This window comes from Micromys minutus, assembly GCF_963924665.1.
Source record: "Micromys minutus genome assembly, chromosome: 10".
In the NCBI taxonomy this organism is placed as follows: domain Eukaryota; kingdom Metazoa; phylum Chordata; class Mammalia; order Rodentia; family Muridae; genus Micromys; species Micromys minutus.
In genome coordinates this window covers 50,271,109-50,292,105 of record NC_137979.1, presented here as the reverse complement: position 1 = coordinate 50,292,105, position 20,997 = coordinate 50,271,109, and the positions used below count along the sequence as shown (strand labels likewise).

Genomic DNA, 20,997 nt, shown 5'->3' with positions numbered 1-20,997 from the left:
GAGGCTACAAGCGTCCAATCAGAAAAGCAAAGAGATTTTCTATTTGCCCTGCCAATCAACTCTGGGACTTTTCAAGGATTGAACTAACCCCGGGAGCATTCTGACCAACCCAACGCTGGTATGTAGGAGGGGCCAGGTTCACAGAGATATTTAAGGAAATTTGCTGCGGTTGAGCTAAAAGTAGAAACTAGTTTGTGAGCAGAGTTCCTGGTCAGAAATACCCAAATTCTAACATCAAAATTAGGCGTAAAGAAGATTTCCTGCCGCTGTTCTTGTATACAGACTTTCAACAGTAAGGAGAAATATAATCACCAGCACCTTAGCAGTCTTTCAAAGACCCAGTGCCCGTTTCTTGAGAAAGACCTTAAGTTACTCGGTACTCTAAATAATGCCAACTTGTTTAGTTAAAATGGTTACCAAAACCTGTCAGTTTTGTGTAACTGAAGTAATCCGTGTTAAAGGTAGAGCTCAGAAGTATAGCACCACTGATAGACCAGAGAACAGATACTCCCCTAGCACAGAAAGCAGAACCTAGTATATCGGCTTTATTCAGTGCTAAAAAGGAACAAACTATTGAAAGCATGAAGCAAACTTAATTGAACATAAATAAAAGATAGAAGCCAATCAGAAGAGTCTCACCATATACTTGTAAATAAAAACACTAAGGGTTTCAAAGATTTAGTAGGGGAGAGTGAATGAATGAGCGGAGCCTAGTGCACTTTTAGAAAAGCAAAAGTATTCTGTATGGTAATACTGATGAGTAGTGCCGTATCCAAGCCCAGGAAGTACACAAACCAAGATTCATTTTCCATTGCTTGCTTATGCGGTGCCAATGTAGGTTGATCAGTAAGAACATATGTAGGATGGTGGTATCTGGGGATGTTAGAAAGGGGAGGAGAACATGGGAGATCTTATACATCATCCTGTCAGTTTTGCTGTGGACCTAAAAGTACTCTAAAAGTTATCCTTAAAAAACTGAGTGGATGGAGGGAGACTGAGAGATGGTTTCAAGGTTTAGAGCAGTTCCTAACCTTGCAGAGTACTCAAGTTTGCTTCCTAAAACCTATGTTAGGTGGCTCAATGGCCGCCTGTAGCTCCAGCTCCAGGAGATCTGATGCACACACACATCACACACACACGCACACCATGTGTGTGTGTGTTAGTCTGCTTTCCAATACTACAACAGAGTACCTGAGACAGATGCATATATATATATATATATATATATATATATATGCATATATATATATAACATATATATATATATGTTAGTCTGCTTTCCAGTACTACAACAGAGTACCTGAGATAATTGACTTAGAAAGAAAAAAGGTTTATTTTGGCCCGCAGTTTTGTTTTCAGCACCTGGTTGATTAACCTCATCTGTTTTAGACATAGATCATCCCTCTGCGACCCCTGCCATACTTCCATGGCTGTGAGGAAGTTCCTTAGTTAGAGATGATGCTGTATGGCATAACAGGCCTGCTGGGAGGTCCTTGCCTTGACTTCTCTCAATGATAAACTGTGACTCAGAAGTGTAACCTAAGTCAGCCTTTTCCTGCTGTCAGTCTCCCTTTGGTCAGAATGTTTTTATCGTAGTAGCAGAGAGGAAACTAGAACCCTGAGTTCCAGTAATCGCCTACACAGCCCTCCTGAAGACTTCCCTTTAGGTCCCATGACTCAAAGTTTCCACCACTCAATAGCTCATAGGTTAGGATGATGCCTATAAGATTGGGGCTTTTTGTGGACATTCTAGATCTGAATTACAGTAATACTGTGGTCTCAGAAACAATATTCATGGCAGGTGTGGAATGGGGGAAAACTAGAAGAAACTAGGCCTGCCTTACCATCGATGGCATTGATAAGAGGCAGGGTTATGATTTTTAAAAAGTAGTTGAGAGAAAAATTGTGTACTGATTTTTATAAATAGGAAGTTCAGTTTATTTTTAAAGATGTTTGAAGAGAACGGAGAACATGGCTCAGTGGTACAGTGTTCTGTCATATACAGAGTCTGGGTTCCATCCACAGAACAGAAAAAAAGGAAAAAAATGAAAGGTAAGTTACTATAAGCATGAATTGTTTTTTGTTAATCTGCTGTTTACACAACATTAAAAAAAACATGGTATTTTTGGGGAAAGAGGAAGAAAGTTTCATGCTAGAAATATGCTATTGGGGAAGACTCTCCACTCTGGGTCAGACTTTAAACTCTGTTAGTTGGGCTAAGGGTGCACATAGCTCAGGGGTGGAGCTCCTGCCAAGCATATGTGAGGTTCTGGTTTTCATTTTCAACATCAAAATATATCCATATATATATAGATTAGATATAGAAACAGATCTTCATTGTCAACTTGATTGGATTTGGTGTCCCCTAGAAAACACACCTCTGTGCTTTTCGCTGTGGGTGTCTCCAGAGAGGATTAACTGAGAAGACCTATGCTGAATGTAGGCAGCACTTTCCTATGAACTGGAATCCTGGGATAGTGAATGCGTTGGCTAGTTTTCTGTCAACTTGGCACAAGCTAGAGTCATCAAAGAGGAGGGAGCCTCTTAAAGAGGGAATCTCCTTAAGATCTGACTATAGGCAAGCCTGAAGAGCATCTTCTTAATCAATGGATGATGGGGGAGAGGGCCCAGCCCATTTTGGTGGTCGTGTGTTCTATTAGAAGGTACACTGAACATGCTTATAGAGTGATGACCAATCTGTAATGCACAAGCCAGTAAGCAGCATCCCTCCACAGCCGCTGCATCAGCTCCCACCTCCAGATCCCTACCCGGCTTGGGTTCCTGCCCTCATTGTTTTTGATGATGTTTTGAGGATATGAAACTATGAGTGAAATAAACCCTTTCCTCCCCAATTGCTTTCAGTCATGGAGTTTCATCAGAACAATAGTAGCACTAACTAAAACAACGAGTAAGAAGGGAAAGAGGAGGAAGACATCTGCTCATCAGCATTTATCTCTCTGCTTCCTGACTGCAACTCCAGTGTGAGCAGCAAGCAGCCTCATGCTCCTGCTGCCCATGCAGTCCCCACCATGATGGACTGTGTCCCCTAAACTGTGAGGCAGAATGGACACTTCCTTTTTTAGCTTGCTTAGCACTAGGAGCCTTGCTGAGAACCATTTCAATCAGCGATAGTACCCAAGTCAACATGGGGTGGTAAGGAAGCCCCATTGTCTTAGGGTTCTAAGTGACTCATCCTCTCCTCAGAGACTCAGGCCCAGATGTAGGAAAGCTCAGGAGACCAGCATTTGAGCACTCCCTTGAAAGAGATTCAGGCAGCTTTCTGGCCCCGACAATATGGATGTGCAGAGTTAGTCGCCCTGGCAAGTGCACTGGGGTTCCAATCACAGAAAAGGATCATCTGGTTTCCATAGCAACGGTCCTTCCCTTCCACAGAAAATCTAACATGTCTCCTGCCCACTCAGACTTTCCGGAATGGATTGGTGTTTGCGGCTATAGGTGTTTTGTCTTTAGCTGTCAAAGAGCAAAGAGATGTTCCTTTGAGAGCAGCTCTCCTCGCCCCGCCGCAGCCCGTCCCTGCACAGCTGGAATGCTGCACTGCAGCTTGTTCCTTCCTCTTCTGTACAAAGTCCACAGCCTCCCTCCACGTCGTTCCCTTTGCAGCCCTGTGCATCACTCCAGGAAGCAGGTTTCACTGACAGAAAACAGACAGATGGCAACCGCATCATCCCAAGCTTGGCTGTGATGGGGCTGTGAAGCTGTTCCCGGGGTAGGCTGACCCGTGGGTTAGGACTGGAAAGACAAGCATAAGGCTGTCTGCCTACACGGTGTCACAGTCTCTGCCATTTTGCTATTACAGCTTTGCTTTTTTCCGCTGCTTTCCTGGTGGTATCCTTTGAGATTGCACCTGTGAGTACATTAGGTTAGTAATGTGGAGTAATCTTGGGAGGGGTGGGAGGCACAGAGGGGAGGGTGTGAAAGGAACTCTGAAGATTGTCTTTGATGCATAATAATGTTCTCCAATCCTGAGCTCTTGTACCCACTGTAGTTACCTCTGAAAATCAAAATGCAGCAGAAAATTTGCCAAGTAGAATCGTTCCTGAATATTCTGCATACAAGCCAGCTGGAAGACTTTTGAAACCCACACCCTCCTATGACCCTAAACTCTGTTCCCAACACCATTTCTCTAACTCTGTAGTTTCCATAAAGCAAAGGTATGTCCCCCTTCTGGTGGGGTAAAAAGTATCAAACGATAGCATCCTGAAAATCAGAACCGAAAGCATAGCATGATTAAGCCAAGTGTGTTACGTCCAGTCAGCTCAAGTCCTGTCCTCCAGACTCAGGAGAGGGTGCTTTCCCCTGTGAAATGAAGTCATCACAATGGCCATCAGAATAATCTAAATAAACCAAAACCTTCCTCAAAACTAACCGAACTGCTTACTAGAAAATGTGTGGGGTCATAATTGGAACATAAACTTCTATGGTTGTCATCACATTGGTGACCTGCCAAGAAGCATGTGAAAATACTTCGTGTCAGAGGGTTCTCTCTGGAATCACTTCCATGTCACTGACTGACCAGAGACTGACTGTACTCTGGAGAGGTCCTCAGAGAAACAGGCCTGAAAGGATGAGTGTACAACTAGGAATTACATAATCACTACATAATCACAATTGTGATTATGGAGACCTGGCAAGTCTGATGCCAAACCTGACAGGAGAGGCTGGCAGGATGGACACCCAAGGGGAAGTTAAAGATCTAGTCCAACAATAATCTGAATTATCTCTTGGTCTAAAAGAGGTGAGATTGCTTTTGTATTTTTCACACAGGGTCTCACTGGATAGTTCTGCTTGGCTTGGCACTAATTATATAGACCATTCTGGCCTGGAACTCACAGAGATCTTCCTGCCTCTGGTTACCAGGTGATGAATTAAAGGTGCAGGCTACCATGCCTAACAAGGTAGGTCTATTAAAGACTTAGATTATTTTTATCATAAATACAATCATGGCCTAGTTAAATTAAGGTAAGGAATCAAACAATGACTTTGAGGTTGGTGGCCTTTTATTCTGCCCTGGATTGGATGAGGCCCAACAACACTATATACAGCAATCTTTTTATTCAAAGTCCACAGATGTAAATATAAATCTTATCCCAAAAGCACCCTCATAGAAAGCCTAGAGTAGTGTTTGAGAAAGTATTTGGATAGCGTGGCCTAACCATACAAAACACTCTCACACTGGGTTACAAGAGCTTACTGTGGCCAAACCCTGACCCTACTTCTTGTGCCTCAATGTCCTTTACCCTGGATTCTGCTGTTTCTATACCTTTTGTTGATCATCTTCTTTACTCTGCTAGTTTTTAACAACTTGACAGACTAGGGTCACTTAGGAAGAGAGAACCTCAGTTGAAGGGTCACCTCTGTGGGAGTTGCCTTGTGGGTACTACAGTACTACAGTACTACAGTACCCACAAAGTAGGCATGTCTTTGGGCCATATTCTTGATTAATGATTGATGAGAGAGGGTCCAGCCCACTCTGGGCAGTGCCATCCCCTAGGCAGGTGGTCCTGGATTGTATAAGAAAACAAGCTTAGCAAGCTATAAAGAACAAGCCTGTTAGCACTCTTGAGATCTGTTTCAGTTCCTGCCTCCAGGTTCCTGCCTTGACCTCCTTCAGTGATAAACTGTAATCTGTAAGTTAAATAAACCATTTCCTTCCCAAGTCCATTCTTGTCCGAGTGTTTCTTCACAGCCACAGAAAAGAAAACCAGACATTTCCCTGCCCTTTCAAGTATGTTTCCTTTCTGATTGTATCCTGAACTCTAGCTGCTGTCCCCCTAAAAAGGCCTCCAGTCTGTAGAAAGTGAGGTTGGTGAGGTTGGTCATTTCCATTTCGGTGCACACTTACAGCATCTGGATTGCATTCTTACCCATCTTCTCATGATAAAAGGAAAATACATTTCAGAAATCAACGGAGAGCTGAAGGATGTAGTGTTTTGATTTTTGGAGTCTGAGTGTGTGTGTGTGTGTGTGTGTGTGTGTGTGTGTGTGTGTACACCACAAACCTCCAGGGAGCTGGAGAACTAAAGGATGACCTTGCTAGAATGTTATCCCAACAGTAATAGAACCCTGGCTCTTTCCTCTTGAGGACAGTCACTGCAGTTGTTTGGGAGAGCATCTGATTGACTGAACTTGGATTCTTTGCTCAGGCCCAACCCAGGGGAAAGCAGAACATCTTGTCTGAGCATCCTTCCAAGGCCACATGAAGTGAGCAAGCTGCTACCAGACAGACCAACTACCATTGTTAGTGCTCTAGAAGAGGTAATGCAGCATTAGCTTCTCTCTGTTTCTAAGATGACCTTGAACATGAGCCAGAGCAAGGCACAGATGGGCTGCAGAGACTCATGGACTACCAGGAACAAGATCTCTGATTCCTTCACCTCTTGCTTAAAGAACAAGCCGTGTTTGCCTGAGGCATCACTTGTAGGTCCTGTAGGGCTAGTGCATGATCTGTTTAGTTTTTAACCATTCACAGGCATCTGGGCCTTCCAAGTTGATAAACACTGGTCCCCGTTGAAAGACCTGGAAGAAATTTCCCCTTGCAATCCTTTTACTGAGCAAAACAAGAACAGGCCAGTGGTAGAGATATGAACACCAGCCTTGAAATTGATGTTAGCTCTATGGGTCAAGAGCCAGTGTCATCTGGATCTGGTAACTGAGCAAAATCGCTGTTATTTATAGATTTAATGACCAAGCACAGTTCAATCAGTCAATCAAGTCCCAAGTGAGGGAGTGAGGATTGAAAAGAAAAAGACAATTAGGCAACATTATACTGTGACTCCAGCCAGTGCTGAGGCTGAAGCAGGTTTATTTTTATTTTTTTCAGTCTGCTTTCATACCATCCTAAGTACATGCAAAGAATAAGGTCTCAGTCAAAATGTGAAAAGAAACATTAATGGGGATTTACAAGCATCTAATGTAGAATCTTTCTTCATGCGTTGTGCCAGAAGGCAACGTGGAGGTTAAGAGTGAAAAGTGCTTCCGGAGTAGGGGAGGACCTCAGTCAGGAGGACCTCTGTGACTAACGGTGGCAGGTATTTGTAATCTCAGTGCTATAGAGGTGGAGATAGGAGGATTCCCCAGAAATCGCTAACCAGCAAAGCCTACAAGGTGAACTCAAGGTTGGGTGAGAGATCACGTCTTGAGAAATAAGGTGGACAAGTGATTGAGGAAGACCTCTTGGTATCTTCTGGCCCAAACACACATGTAACTCCTTACACAGACAGAACCTAGGGCAAACATTCTCAGAATGCTTTAATAATGAAACAATACTGGAAAAAAGATTACTAAAGATAACAATTGTATGGGCTGAGAGATAGTTTAGTGGTTAAGAACACTGGCTGTTCTTCTAGGATAACCAAATCCAATTCCCATCACCTACATGGCAGCTCGTAACTGTCTGTAATTCCAGTTCAAGATGATCTGGAAGGGCTGATGAGCTGGCTCAGTGGTTTAGAGCACTGACTGACCTTTCAGAGGTCTTGAGTTCAATTCCCAGCAACCACATGGTGGCTCACAACCATCTGTAATGGGATCAGATGCGCTCTTCTGGTGTGTGTCTGAAGACAGCTAGAGTGTACTCATATAAATAAAAATAAATAAATCTTAAAAAAAAATAAAAGAGGATCTGGCACAGACCTGTAAGCAGAACACCAATGCACATTAAAAAAAAAAAACCTTAGAAAAGATATAAATTGTGCTTATGAATGAAAAAATAACGAACCAAAAAGCTAACACAAATATAATTATGATTTACTTTCAAAACACGTGTGCCTGCAAACTCGATTCGGAGAGAATCCGAATTCAGAACCAGCTTTTGGCTATTGCCTTTCCTTGAAGGAAAGGCCAGCAACCACGCGGAGTTTTCTCGGCGCATTCTCGTTTTGAGAGGTCTGGAAGCAGAAAGCTAAAAGTCCATTAAAGGCCACGTGGCCAACTGACGTGGCTTTATGAAAACAGAGCAGCAGTGAGCCAGCCAGCTTGTCCTCAGCCAAAATGGCGGTGCTTGGCTCGCGCGCGCGCGCACGGGCTAGGGAAGGGCGCCGGGGACGCGGCCGTGCGTGGGCGCGGCCTCCCGATGGCTGCGCGCCTGCGCGAGGGCCGACTGCAGGCGGGCACGCGCGCGGCGGGGGCGGGCTCAGCAGAGTGCGGAGCTGCAACCTGGGAGCCGGACGTGTCCGCGAAGATGGCGGGCCGGGTGAGTGGTGGCCGGGCAACCTGGGCTCGCAGCGGATCACCAGGGTCGCGACCGCTGCGAGGTCCACGCGGGCTCCCGGGAAGGGGCGCGAGGCTAAGCACCTCTGAACACTGAAGGAAGGGAGGTCAGGGCAGGGCTGGAGGCGAGACAGGGCAGCTGCGGCAGGGGATTAGCTCTGCTCAGAAACTCTGTCCTCCCGGAGGGTTGTCGGTTCGTCCTCTGTGTCTCTCGTGCCTCCCTTGTCATCCTCTGGGGCTCATTTCTCTCGTTCTCCAAGCACCTCGAGGGTAGTGGCCACTCGAGTCCCCTCTGACGAGCGCTGAGTGCCCTCCGCACACCTCCGAGGGTTTCTGAGGTGGCACTGCCGGTTAACCGCAGGGTGTAGTCTGCTGCTGTCAGGGCGAGGGTGTGGGAACCCATTTCTCGTTCTTCCTAAATGAATGATGTTATGAAGGGGGGGGGTGGGCCTGCAAATTACTTTTACAGCTCACCCCACACCATCCTCTGGGGAGAAACCTATCAACTGTCGAGTGAAGCAGCAGCAATGTCTTTCGTGCAGATGGATTTGGGGTGTCACGTTTTGTTTTTCTAAATGACAGTTGCTTCGAATTCAGCAGGCTGTGTTGTAGTTTCAGGGATTTATATGTTACTTCCTCCTTAAGCTTGTAGGACCGCGGTGTAGGATTGGGGTTAGCAAGGAGAGATGGGCCCAGGTCATTGCAGTATGCATCAGAGCTAAGAGCTCTGATGGATGGATCCTGCCGAGAGATTACACTGTTCGAAACCTGGGGACATTAACTGCGTCATTACAGACTAACGATGTGCTTGACTGATTTACTTATACCTGAATATTTGAATAAGTTTGCACACACGTATGCATATATGCAAATGTCCTGCCTAAAGACAATTGTAGGTCATGAGATTCCAGAGTCCCAAAGAGGCCTTAGAGGTCATGAGTCTAGGTCCATCTTTTCCTTTTCTCATGACTACCCCCCCCCCTTTTATCTCAGGCTGGCCCTTCTAACTGTAATTCAGGGACTATTTTTGCCTCCTCAGGAGCCCCTCTCCTGAATCATCAGCTCTTCTGGAATGCACTGGTCTCTTAAACCCTCCCTCCCTCTGCCCCTACAGATGTCACTTTTCCTCTTCCCATTTTATCGTGACAGATCCTGGTGATTTTCTGTGTGTGCTGTCTCTCGTTTGTTTATCACCAGCTCCCTCCTTGGCCCATCACAGTCAGACTGAAACGCATCCCTAAAATTAATGCCCATTTTTCAGTCCTTGTAATACTTGATGTCTCAGAACATCTGACATTGTTGCCCATCTCCTCCTAAATGGGAGACACTCCTCCATGGCTTCTGTGATGCCTCCCTACTGTTTTGACTCATCTCTCTTGCAGACTCACCCCTCCACCCTGTCATTCAATTCCCACACTCTATTTTATCTGTTCAGATAATCCCTTCTGAGCCAAAGCTTCAACTGTTTGTATGCCTGAGGTCCCCTACAGAACTGCCCTCTAAATTCCAAATTGATGTGTAAAAGTGTCTTATCTGATATCAAGTACAAGGATGGGTGCAGGCCTTTGATCCCTGAAAAGGCAGAGGCAGGAGGATCTCTGACAATTTGAGGCCAGCCTGTTCCACACCGTGAGTTCCAAGACAGCCAGGGGTATATAGACACTGTCTCAAATAAAATAAAATAAAATAACAAAATACTAATTCAAGACTATTTGAACTCTAGTTTAAACTCAAAGCTGTGATCTAAGCCCACCTACCTGGTACCTTTTCTGTTTTTCCCTTCGTTGAGTGGCACCATCACCCGTTCAGTAGAAACCTGACAGGTATGGAGTGTGTATGGGAGGTAGGGGTACATGCAAAGTTATATGTGGCAGTCAAAGGACAACATTGGGCTAGTATTTGTCACCCACCCTGTTTGCGATAGGGTTTCTTTTGTTGTTCACCCCTGCCTATGCCAAGCTACTTGGCTTTTCAGCTTCTGTAGAGTCTCTTGACCCAGGATTACAGACATGAGCCATCCTACCTGCCTTCCAGTGGTTCTGGGGATGTGAACTCAGGTTCTCTCCCATCCAAGTCCTTCCCATCCCTACTGTCTGTTCCTCTTGTCACATCCACTGCTCCATCCCCTGTTCAACTCATCACTGTCTTCCTACCTGCACACTAAAGAGAATAAAAGTAATTTTTTTTTTAAACAAAGGATTTCATCAGGGCTCAGAAAAGGTAGGCTTGGGAGCATTGCTGCTTTAAGCCGTTCTCGATACTGGAATCCTTTGCCGCTGTTGCTGTAACCTTCTCCCCCGTCAACTAACCATTCTGCATCCTTATCTCCACCCTCTTTCTCCCTCTCTGGTCTGGATAAGTGCAGGACGTTTCCAAGTAGTCTCCTTTTGGCATTCTGTCCCTCTTCCATCCTCCACGCTGGTTATTCTTCCCGAGCCCCTTACTGCTTAAACCCATCCTCAGGTTAGTTTTGAGAGAAGATCAGATGCTTAACCAAGACTTCAAGGCCCTTGGTGGTTTCGTTCTGTTTCCTTCCGCTCACTTTCACCGTCTACTGAGGTTATATAAGCCTTTCAATGCCTCAAAGCTTCAGTTGTCTCTCTTTCCACAAGGTCTTTGCTAGGCTCTGTCTTTTCTTTGTATGGTTCTGCCCTTAACCATTTGGGGAGCCTGTTCTGATTGCAGGCTGCAAGTTGGGATACTTTGTTACACTGCCTTGAAAACCTGTGTGCCTCTCTTACAGTTTTATCAATTTCTTATTGTAACTATGTTAGTATGCTAGATCCTGTATGTTGGCACATGCCTATAATGCCAGGACTTGGGAGACAGAGGCAGGAAGATCACTATATGTTTGAGGCCAGCCTGGTCTACATACTAAGTTCTAGGCAGGCCTGAGCTACAGAATGAGACCCTGTCTCAAAATGAAGTGTTTGTTATTATTTACCTCCACTTTCTGAGCCCAGGCTAGATACTTATGTAGATATTTATTTACTCACCGGCTCTGCTTTATATACTTGCACTTGTGCATCAGTTTGGTAGAGATTTAAAAAGAATCGCCAAGTGCAATTAATTTTAGAAAATAAAATTTAATTCCTTAAGGCACTACTAACACTATGAGTTTGCTCTTTTGTCAAGCACTTAGAGCACAGAGGTGAAAGTATATTATTGTTCCTACATCCATTTGTTTATTTTTGAGTATGCACATCTGTGTGTAGCACATGTATGGAGCTGGAGAACAACTTGTGGAGTCCATTCTCTCCTTCCACCATGTGGGCCCAGGGATTGGATTCAGGATGCCAGATTTAGTGACTTTACTTGCTAAACTGTGCAAAGGTATATTATTTTACCTGACAGAACAGTGACCCCTTAGGTATGCTTGCATTTACCAAACACTTGCTGTAATGCCGGATATTTTTTGTTTTTGAGTCAGGGTCTCCCAATGTAGCCCAGGCTGGCCTGGAATTCACCTTGTAGAATAGACTGACCTGTTCACAGAGATCTGCCTGTGCCTCCGAAGGCTGGGACTAGAGGTCTGTGCCACCCTTACAGCACTGTAAAACAGCTTTCAAAACACCCATACGCGCTCAGTTGCTTATGTTAAACTTAATATATATATAAAAAAATGATCTCATTGATGTAATTTCCATTTTGCCCCGATTACCAGAGAGGCTGAGCATTTTTCCTGTTGGTCAGTAGACAGTTCCTCCATGCATTATAATTGCATGGCTTTTGTCCACTCTTTAATTGGGATAGTCTTATTTCCTTATTTGTATAGTTTTCCCTTTTTAGGAGGGTGGGACTTGCTTCAGATTTGTTAGCTGCAGATAGTTTCTTGATCATTTTCCTCATGTTATTTACAGGGTCCTACTTAGATTTAAATGTTACTGTTATGTTTGCTATATATGTTGTTTTGGGGTCTATATGGTTTTTATATTTTTGTTTAATCTTCAAGAAAGCTCCTGAAGTCATAAAGATCTGACTTAAGTTTTGTTTGCTTTGCCTACGTTTGTGATTAATTCATCTGTGACTTATTTTTGTATTTGGTGTGAATAATGAAGTTAATTTTATACTTTCATCTGCAAGAACAGTTGTCCTAATATGTATTGAGTCTACTCTTTATTCGCACTGATTTGTGATGCTCTCTCTGTATCATGAGCCCATTGCCTGTGTGGGGGTGGGGCTCGAAGACTGGACTTTACTCTTTCTTTCACTACTCCTTGGTGTCTCATGGAGTGTACTTCTTGCTTGTTTTTAAAATGAGATTTGTTTGTGTTGTGTGTATGTGTGTGGTTGGACATGCAGGCATGTATATGTGGAGGTCAAAGGTCAAAGGAATGTTCTCTCCTTCCACTGCTCGGGTCTTGGGGATGAAACTCTACCTCGGAACCATCTTTCCTGGACAGCCGGCTCACCTTTTCCCATGCTTTATATTTTTCAGCCTTCTCCATGTGAATTTTAGGAGTAATTCACCTCTTGCTTCTTCCAAAGAAAGTTACCCTCTGTGTCTATTGCTATTGACTTTGATTTGCATTTTCCTTCTGTGTTTTACAAAGACACAAAGATTAATAAAATTTAGCTAAATAAGTTTTAAAACAAATTTTATCTTTTTTTTTTGTAAGGGAGGGGTTAGTTTTAGTTTTAAGACAGAAGTCTAATAGATCATTGCAGCTTTTAGCTGTACACGTGAAGCAAATGACACGGCACCAGCTCTTTAGGAACCATGCAGTGTTCCGTCCTCGGCCTCCTTAAGGTCAGTGGGTTTCTCGATAGTGAAATGGGAGAAAATAGAAAATCATTCAGGTAAGAGATAATAATGGGCTCTGAGATCACTGGGCCAGTAGAATGTTTTACAGAGGCACCGGCAGGATTTGCTTTTGTTGTAAAGAGGTTTTATATTTATATTTATATTAAAGCTTATGAACACGCAGGTTCACATGTGAATGACAGCCAGGGTCTGAATCTTCTAAAGAACCTCTTCATTGGGGAGGTTTTGTTGTTGTTTTGGCTTGGTTTGTTTTTAATTAGCTGTCGTCAGTCACTAAGATGTTCTCCTAGGGAATGATACCGATAACATTTTGTGAGCTAAGATCCCTCAGTTCCACTCATTTAGAATGGAGCCTGGAATGGATGCACTACACTCAGTAAGCTATCGAGGAACAAACCAGCACCTTAGAAGTGTAGTTCAGAATTATAGTTCAGCTATCTTCTCAACTGAACTGTCAGCCTAAGTAATGCTATCGCTTCTTGAATTATCCAAACTATTAGTAACGTAGAACTGGATGTAAACAACTGCTTGACTTCATTTTTTCTCGACCTCTAGATAGAATCTTTTTTTTATATATATTTAGCCTTCAAATCAATTAAGAGTAAATTAAACAAGATAAACTTAATTTGTGTTTGCTATGAGTATTACTGTATGTATATACATTGTTTGTATTCTCCTTTGTGTGTGTGCATTTGTGTATGAAATAATTTAATATATTCTGATCATGGTTTTCCCTCCTCCAATTCCCATGAAATCTTCCCCACCCACCCAACTCTATACTCTTTCTTCCTCTATTTAGAAAATAAACAGGCAAACAAAAGAAACAAATCAGAATTGAAAGAAAAAGAACAATAAACATATACACAAATAAAACCCACTCAAACCTCATAAAACACAAAAGAAGAAACTATAATATACAGCAAATGGGCAGTCAAACAAAAGATGCCTGGACAAAGTGTTGGTCATCTGCTATTGGTCATTTGGTCTATCCGTAAGTGTGGTTAATATACCCATTGAGACTCCATTGGGGGAAAATGGTTTTTCTTTTGCAAGTGGATGTCAGTTGAAAATAGTTTGTTGGTTAGAGATGGGAGCCTGCGTCCATGTCCCTCTCTCAGTGCTGAGAACCTGTCTGGCTTGAACCTGTGGAGGCTGCCATAGTCCCTGTTTGTCTGTGTGTCTGTGACTTTTAAAAAAAGTAATGGGTTGTTTTATGTGTATGTTTTGCCTGCATATTTTCTGTATACTACATCTATCCCCAAGGACGCAAGAAGAGGGGCTCAAATCACCTGGATCTGGAGGTGTAGACAGCTGTGCCTGTGGTGGGAATTGAACTCAGGTCCTCTGGAAGAGCATCTAGTGCTCTTAGCTACTAAGACATCTCTCCAGTTTATGTATTCTGGGTACCACGATTCTCAGTGTGTTCTGCAGACCATCTGGTCAGGGAAGAGCTCCTCAGGCTTGCTCCAGGCTGAGTTCCAGACATAGCACTCTCCTTCAGCAGACTCCAGTTACCTCTGCTTCAAGAGAAGGTTGAGAACTGTTGACTCTCTGTACCTTACTTCACCAAGGTGGTTCCTTGTGAATCGTTGAAGGTCTTTATTTTCTTTAATATATCTGCAACCTTGATATTTATAAACTTCAAGGTTGTCTTTTCTCCTTTCTAAGTTCTCTGCTGACATTCAGTTTTTCAGATAGCTGAGAAGTCGTAGTTATTTCTTATACTATATTGAATTAGATCCTCCCATTGATCTTCCCACACAAAAAGTTTTAAATACTAGATAAAATGCTCAGGGCTGAAGAAGTGGCATGGTAGTTATGATCACTTGCTGTTCTTTTGGAGGAACCGAGTTTGGTTGTCAGCATTCATATTAGGTGGCTCACAAGCACCTGTAACTCTATTCCAGGGAATCTGATGCTTGCTTCTGGCCCTAGCAGACTCCTGTACACATGTGGCACAGACATCCACATAAATAACAAAACTAAATCTTAAGAATACTGGAATTCAGGCAGGTACCTGGTAGGGGTTAAGGACTAATCAGGTCCAAAGCTATGTGCAAGTGGGGATGAGAAGCCGAGTGCCTTTGCCTCCAGAGAAGCTTAGAGACCAGAGGTAAACATTGGTCGTTTCGGTAGAATCCCCCTAGTAAAGATCATACCGCAGGGGACACATCTTAATAATAAATGTCAGCTAGGAATAAACTTGTTCCATCCGGGGACATGAAAGGAAAATTTCCTGTTGCACTTTGGTGTTAGGTAAGGTCAAACAAACATAAACAAAATCCTCTTAATTTTTTTTTACCCACTGTATCACCTTGAAGTATGGGATTTTATACTGCCTGGTTGGTATGAAACTCTGAAGCTAGTAATTAGGTGTGAAGAGGCACAGTGAGCCACCCCAATAGCTGCAAGCATAAAGCTTCGGAATAAATCATCTTCCAAGAACCCCAGAACTCAGGAAGTTCCCAAAAAGGAACTTTTGAAAAAAAATATAAGCACAGAGTCACAGATGACACAAACAAGACTGCAGATGAAAACTCAGCAGAAGCAGTAAAGACAGGGTTAGAGAGCCCATGCGATGGTCTGGTGGGTTGAGGCACTGGCCGCCAAACCTGATGACCTGAGTTCAGTCCTTGGGACCTACATGGTGGAAGGAGAGAACTGAACTGAGTCTGTATGACTGTCTGACCTCCTCAAGATGAGGTGCACATACCTTTCCTTAGTGAATAGATAGGCAGAGGCAGGCTTGAACTCTTGAGAATGCTCCAAGCCTGGCCTGGTCTACATAGTCTCACAATAACAACAACAACAACAACAAAACCCAAACCACCACCAGCAGCAGCACCACCAACAACAAGAATAACAACAAAAATACAAACAAAAAAACAAAAAAGGAGTTGGAATTTCCAAAATTAGCAGACATATAGTAAATACATACATACATAAATACATACATATCCATGTAAAGTATACACACATATAATATATTTGTACAAATCAAACTTTAAGAGTAAGAAACAGTGTATGAAATGATAAATTTGAAGAGGTGTAGGAAAATAAATTTTTTAAAATTATTTTTTCAGAGGTAGGGTTTCTCACTGTAGCCCTGGCTGTCCTGGAACTCACTCTGTAATGTCTGTAGAGTGGTTGGTCTCGAACACAGAGATCTACCTGCCTCTGCCTCCCAAGTGCTAGAACTAAAGGTGTTGAAAAAAGTTGTATGCAATATATTCTGATCACACTTCTCCCTCCGTCAAAAAAAACAAACAAAACCAAGAAACATACCAAAACAAAGAAATAAATAAAACCCTCAAGATCACCCCCACAGAAGTCAAACTATATTAGCAAAAAGAAGAAGAAGAAGCCTAAACAAAGTAAAATTAGACAAAAATGTCAATGAAAATACAATTGAGTTTATTTTGTACTTGTGGCCAGAAAATATATTTGGAATTCCAAGGCTGTGGAAAGTAGTGGAAAGGGTTTGGAGAACACAAAAGGCTCCTGGTGAGGAACAGTGAGGAAGCCATTATCTGAAGAGAGACCACGCCTGTCTGCCAGTTCAAAAAGTCTAAAGAAGCCAGGTGTGGGGGCTCTTCTCCAATCCTAGCTGCAGGGATGGGAGCAGGAGGATTGCTGTGAGTCTGAGGCCAGGCTGGGCTACATAGTAAGACCCTGTTTCAAGAACAATGGCAATACTAGTAATCAAAATAAAGCAATGGTGTCCTGTGGACGTTTTAGCCACTAGAACTAAGCATACAATGGCAGCTGCACCTAAATGGGATGAGAGGTGTAACTCAAAGCACTTTATGATGTTTTTCTCAGAAAGGAGTTAGAGCTTCTTAAATAGCTTGAGGCATACATATATATATATGAATATATATATATTCTATTCTTCCAGGATAACTATGGAAATAATAAAAATCTAAATAACAGTGGGGAAAATGAATTTTAAAATTTTAAGAAAGTGAAAAATAAACAAAGAAAAAGTACAATTAAGAGGAATCAAAGTGGGCCGGAGAGATGGCTCAGTGGTCAAGAGCACTGGCTGCTCTTCCAGAGGTCCTGAGTTCAATTCCCAGCAACCACATGGTGGCAACAACCATTTGTAATGGGATCAGATGCCCTCTTCTAGTGTGTACTCATACATGAAATAAATCTTTAAAAAAAAAAGAGGAATCAAAGTGATAAAAATAGAATTAATCGAAGCAGAGGCAGTTGTGGTAGTATATGCCTACAATTCCAACACTTCAGGAGGCTGAGGCAGGAGGATTGAGAATTTGAGACTAGCCTAGGCTATATACCAAGACCCTGTGTCAAACAATATACTTCCAAAAAATGAATAAACATAGAACAAATTCTACTAGGACTAAATGCCTTGTTCAAAGGAAAAAAATGCCATCTTAAGATTTTTAAAGAGCAGATCGAAAAAAAATTCTAATCTATTTATTTGTTTAGTCATTCATTCCTTCATCCTTTCACTTACTCGTTTATCTGTTTATCTAGCTACCAATTAATCAATCAATCATCTATCTATCTGTCTGAAATAGGTTTCACTATGTAGCCCTGAGTAGCCTCAAACTTGCTTATGTAGAACAGGCTGGCTTTGAACTCACAGTACCTGCTACTACTTCCCAGTGCTGGGATGAAAGGCAAGCATCACTTGTGCCTCCCTGTGCCTGGCTTTCAGCCACCATTGTTAGGTTAGTCACTAAAGATACAGCTAGAAAGCAAAAATGTAAAAGATTAAAAAAAGAAAAGAAAAAAGAAAAAAATTCTCACCAGATAATTCTCAAACAAAAAAGAGGCAAAGTAGCTAAAGTAACACCAGACAGGGTGAACTTTAAAACAGAAGGGATAGAGTGACCTCTGGCAGCAATGGGTTCAATTATCCCGAGATAAAACAGTTCTAAGCATGTGTGCAAGTAACTGCCTCATGGAACTGAGCAGTTAGGAAGACAGGGAAAATCACAGGGACATAGGACAAGAGAGGAGCCTTTTCACCTCAAAACCTGCTTGTCTCTGACCAGCAGAGTCAAGAATTTCAGCACAGTTGATAAAATTTTCAGTGAAGGCCTACATGGAGACAAAGTCTTTTGTATAGAGGTTTTACAGATACTGTTAATCTTGTGGGACCCTTGCTTAAGGCTTAAGGGTATATGACCTTTGAGTATAGCCCTAATTCTTCCCCATATAAACCTGAAAATTTCGGAGAATCTCACCAACAAGACTATGCACTTGATTTACAATTTTAAATAAGCGCCTGAATTCTTTTTTTATAACTCTTGTGACCTCTGTGTTTACCAGCTACAGTCCTACTCAGTACTTCTTAGTAAAGAGGAAAAAAGATTTTTTATATATATATTTTTTAAAAAGTGTATGTTTGTGTGTGTGTGTGTGTGTGTGTGTGTGTGTGTGTGAAAAGGTTTCTTTGCAACCCTTCGAGGTGTAACTTCGGTTACCCCTAAACTGCACGTATGACTATTACAAAGAGCTTTCTCCTGAGGAGGCCACACCAGTACTGGGGTGAGTAGTGCCCTTTCTTAAGCATCTCTGCCGTGCTCATCCATGCTTAAGTATCCAGCCCACCTCATGTTGTCTTGTCTGTTAGCTGCTAAGTGTTGGCTCTTGGCTCTACCTGCATAGCAAGTGGTCTGTCTGTCAGAGACTCCTTGGGCCACTCCAGGTGGCCGTCTATTTTTACTCCTTCATAATTACTTCTGTTTTCATTCCGAGTAAGAAATCTGCTGGCCCCTGGCTGTTCAGTCATTTTTTTGGTCCCATTTCTAAAGTTGACTTGATTAAGCTGCTTCTGACAGAAACAGTAATAGTAGGGAATTTCAGACCTCTCTTAGTTATTAATGCGGAAACAAAAATGGTTCTAGGTATAAAGTGATAAAAAGCAAGTTAAAAATCCAGTTTCTCTCTAGACTTGGGAAGCTGAAGCAAGAGGTTTCAATAGTTAAGACCTTATCTGGATTTTAGTCCCAGTATTGGGGGGTTGGGGGTAGATTTATTTTAAAAATAATAAATTCAGCTCTTCAGTTGAATTGACATTTCAGGGGCTGCCTATGACTAATGGCTGCTGGAGCAGACAGCACAAAAACTATTTCCGCACCACTCCGATTGTGAAATGCTCAAATCAGCAGTCTTCTTCGGGGTAAATGTTGAGCAGCATACCCAAGGTGCGGAGCTCTGTACTGAACACAGTGCAAGTCAACTAGAAGTGAGACCAAAAAGTGACTGAACGCCCAGGGGCCATCAGATTTCTTACTCAGAATAAAAATAGGAATAATTGTGAAGGAGTAAAAATAGACTCCATTATATTAGAGACTACTCATCAACCCTTGTGCTTTGCTCCACTGATGCAACAAAGTCCCACATATGGAGTAGCTTAAACAACAGAAATGTATCTTCTAGTTCTGGAGGCCAGAAGTTCAAAATCAGGGTGCCCTCGTGAAAGGCTGGTGAATTACCTCTTCTGGACTGGATGCAGCAGCATCAGGGGGTCGGGGGAGGGAAGAGAGAAAGCTGTCTTCTAGGTCAGAATCCTTCCTGAGTAGAGCCCCATCCCCTTGATCTTAATTAACCTTAATTACCCTCAAGGTTCTAACTCGAGTGGTCATTGGGGCAGCAGCACAGGCTTTAGGTTTCAGGCCTTGGTATATAAATGTGAGCAGGTGAGAGATGATCAAGTCCATCCACAGCACACACCGTGTGAGAGGAGGAAGACAGTCTGCGGAGAACAAGAAGAGTTTAGAGCACATGCATTTGATAGAACTTGCATCTAGACTACAAACAAAACAAGACTTGCCAATTAATCATAAAAAGAAACAACAAAAGCCAGTAGAAAAATAGACCAAAGGTTCAAACAGGCATTTCAGAAAGATGGTGTCTGTAACGTTTGCTAAGTACTTGACCTCATTCATCCTCAGAGAAGCAGGAATGGAAGCTCAGGGGGGCTGTGCTGCCCTCTCCCCAGGAAGTCACCAGGAAGTAGATCAGTGCGCTGCTGTGGAGCAGCTGGAAGCCCTCAGACTCTGGGAGGAGGATGACAAACCAGCACAGCGCCTTTGGAAAGACCTGAGATGCTCCAGAACCTGCACACGACACACACACTGTATTTGGTTTTACTCGTTTTGTTTTGTTATGAGACAGGGTTTCTCTTTCTAGCTTTGGCTGTCCAGGAACTTTCTCTGTAAACTAGACCAGCCTGGAGCTCTTGAGATCCACCTGCCCCTGCCTCTGCCTCTCCCCTGAGTGCTGGGATTAAAGGCGTGCAACCACCACAAACCAGCACTGATTCCACTTTTACAAAGTGGACTCACTGGAGGAAATCAATACCCAGTTTTAGAAAGAAGATGGCCCAGCATCCCACTCTGCCCCAGCCTGCATTATCCTCCCAGCCAAAACTGCTGCCGCCTTCCCCAGATCAGCCTGACCTGCTGCCCCTCCCCTGATATTCCGGCCAATGGTATGCAATTCTGCCCCAAATGTGTGTGGCCTCAGAATCAAGAGAAGATGCTGGAGTGTAGAAACAGAAGCATAGGGGGAAGGGGTCTCTGTCTGTGTGGCCAAGGGGCTGCCATCGTGCTTTTTGTTTTTTTTCTGTCCCTTTTGTTGTTTAAATTTTATTTCTTATTTTTTGGTGTGCTAGGTAAACACTCTAGTCCTGAGCCTTTCTAACTTAAGGAACAGACGTAGGCTTGTAATGCCTGATTGCCTTTCACCTAAGTATTTAAAAGTAATTTTTAAATTATAAAATACCTAAGTGATACCACTGCTGTGCTTCTTATTCATTATTAAGCTGTATTAAGTGAGAAACCTTTCAATATTACAAATATGTTGTGTGTGTGTGTGTGTGTGTGTGTGTGTGTGTGTGTGTGTGTGTGTAATTACAGGGGTGCAGATCAACACCAGCAATTAAGGTAATTAGAGTGAGGCCCATCAGTGTAAGTCAATGGATTTTGCTGCTTTGAAGACACGGTGTCCATTAGACTGTAGAC

General features: G+C 43.0%; 1 protein-coding gene across 1 annotated transcript in view; it reads left to right on the top strand.

Annotated features, from left to right (window-relative positions):
- Positions 1-8,166: 8,166 nt before the first annotated feature.
- NSF (N-ethylmaleimide sensitive factor, vesicle fusing ATPase) overlaps positions 8,167-20,997 on the top strand; it is a 124,023-nt gene continuing 111,192 nt past the window's right edge. Inside the window, exon 1 of the mRNA XM_080923382.1 lies at positions 8,167-8,212. Coding sequence (XP_080779508.1) covers positions 8,201-8,212 — 12 coding nt within the window. The 5' untranslated portion in view covers positions 8,167-8,200. The remainder of the gene's footprint in view (positions 8,213-20,997) is intronic.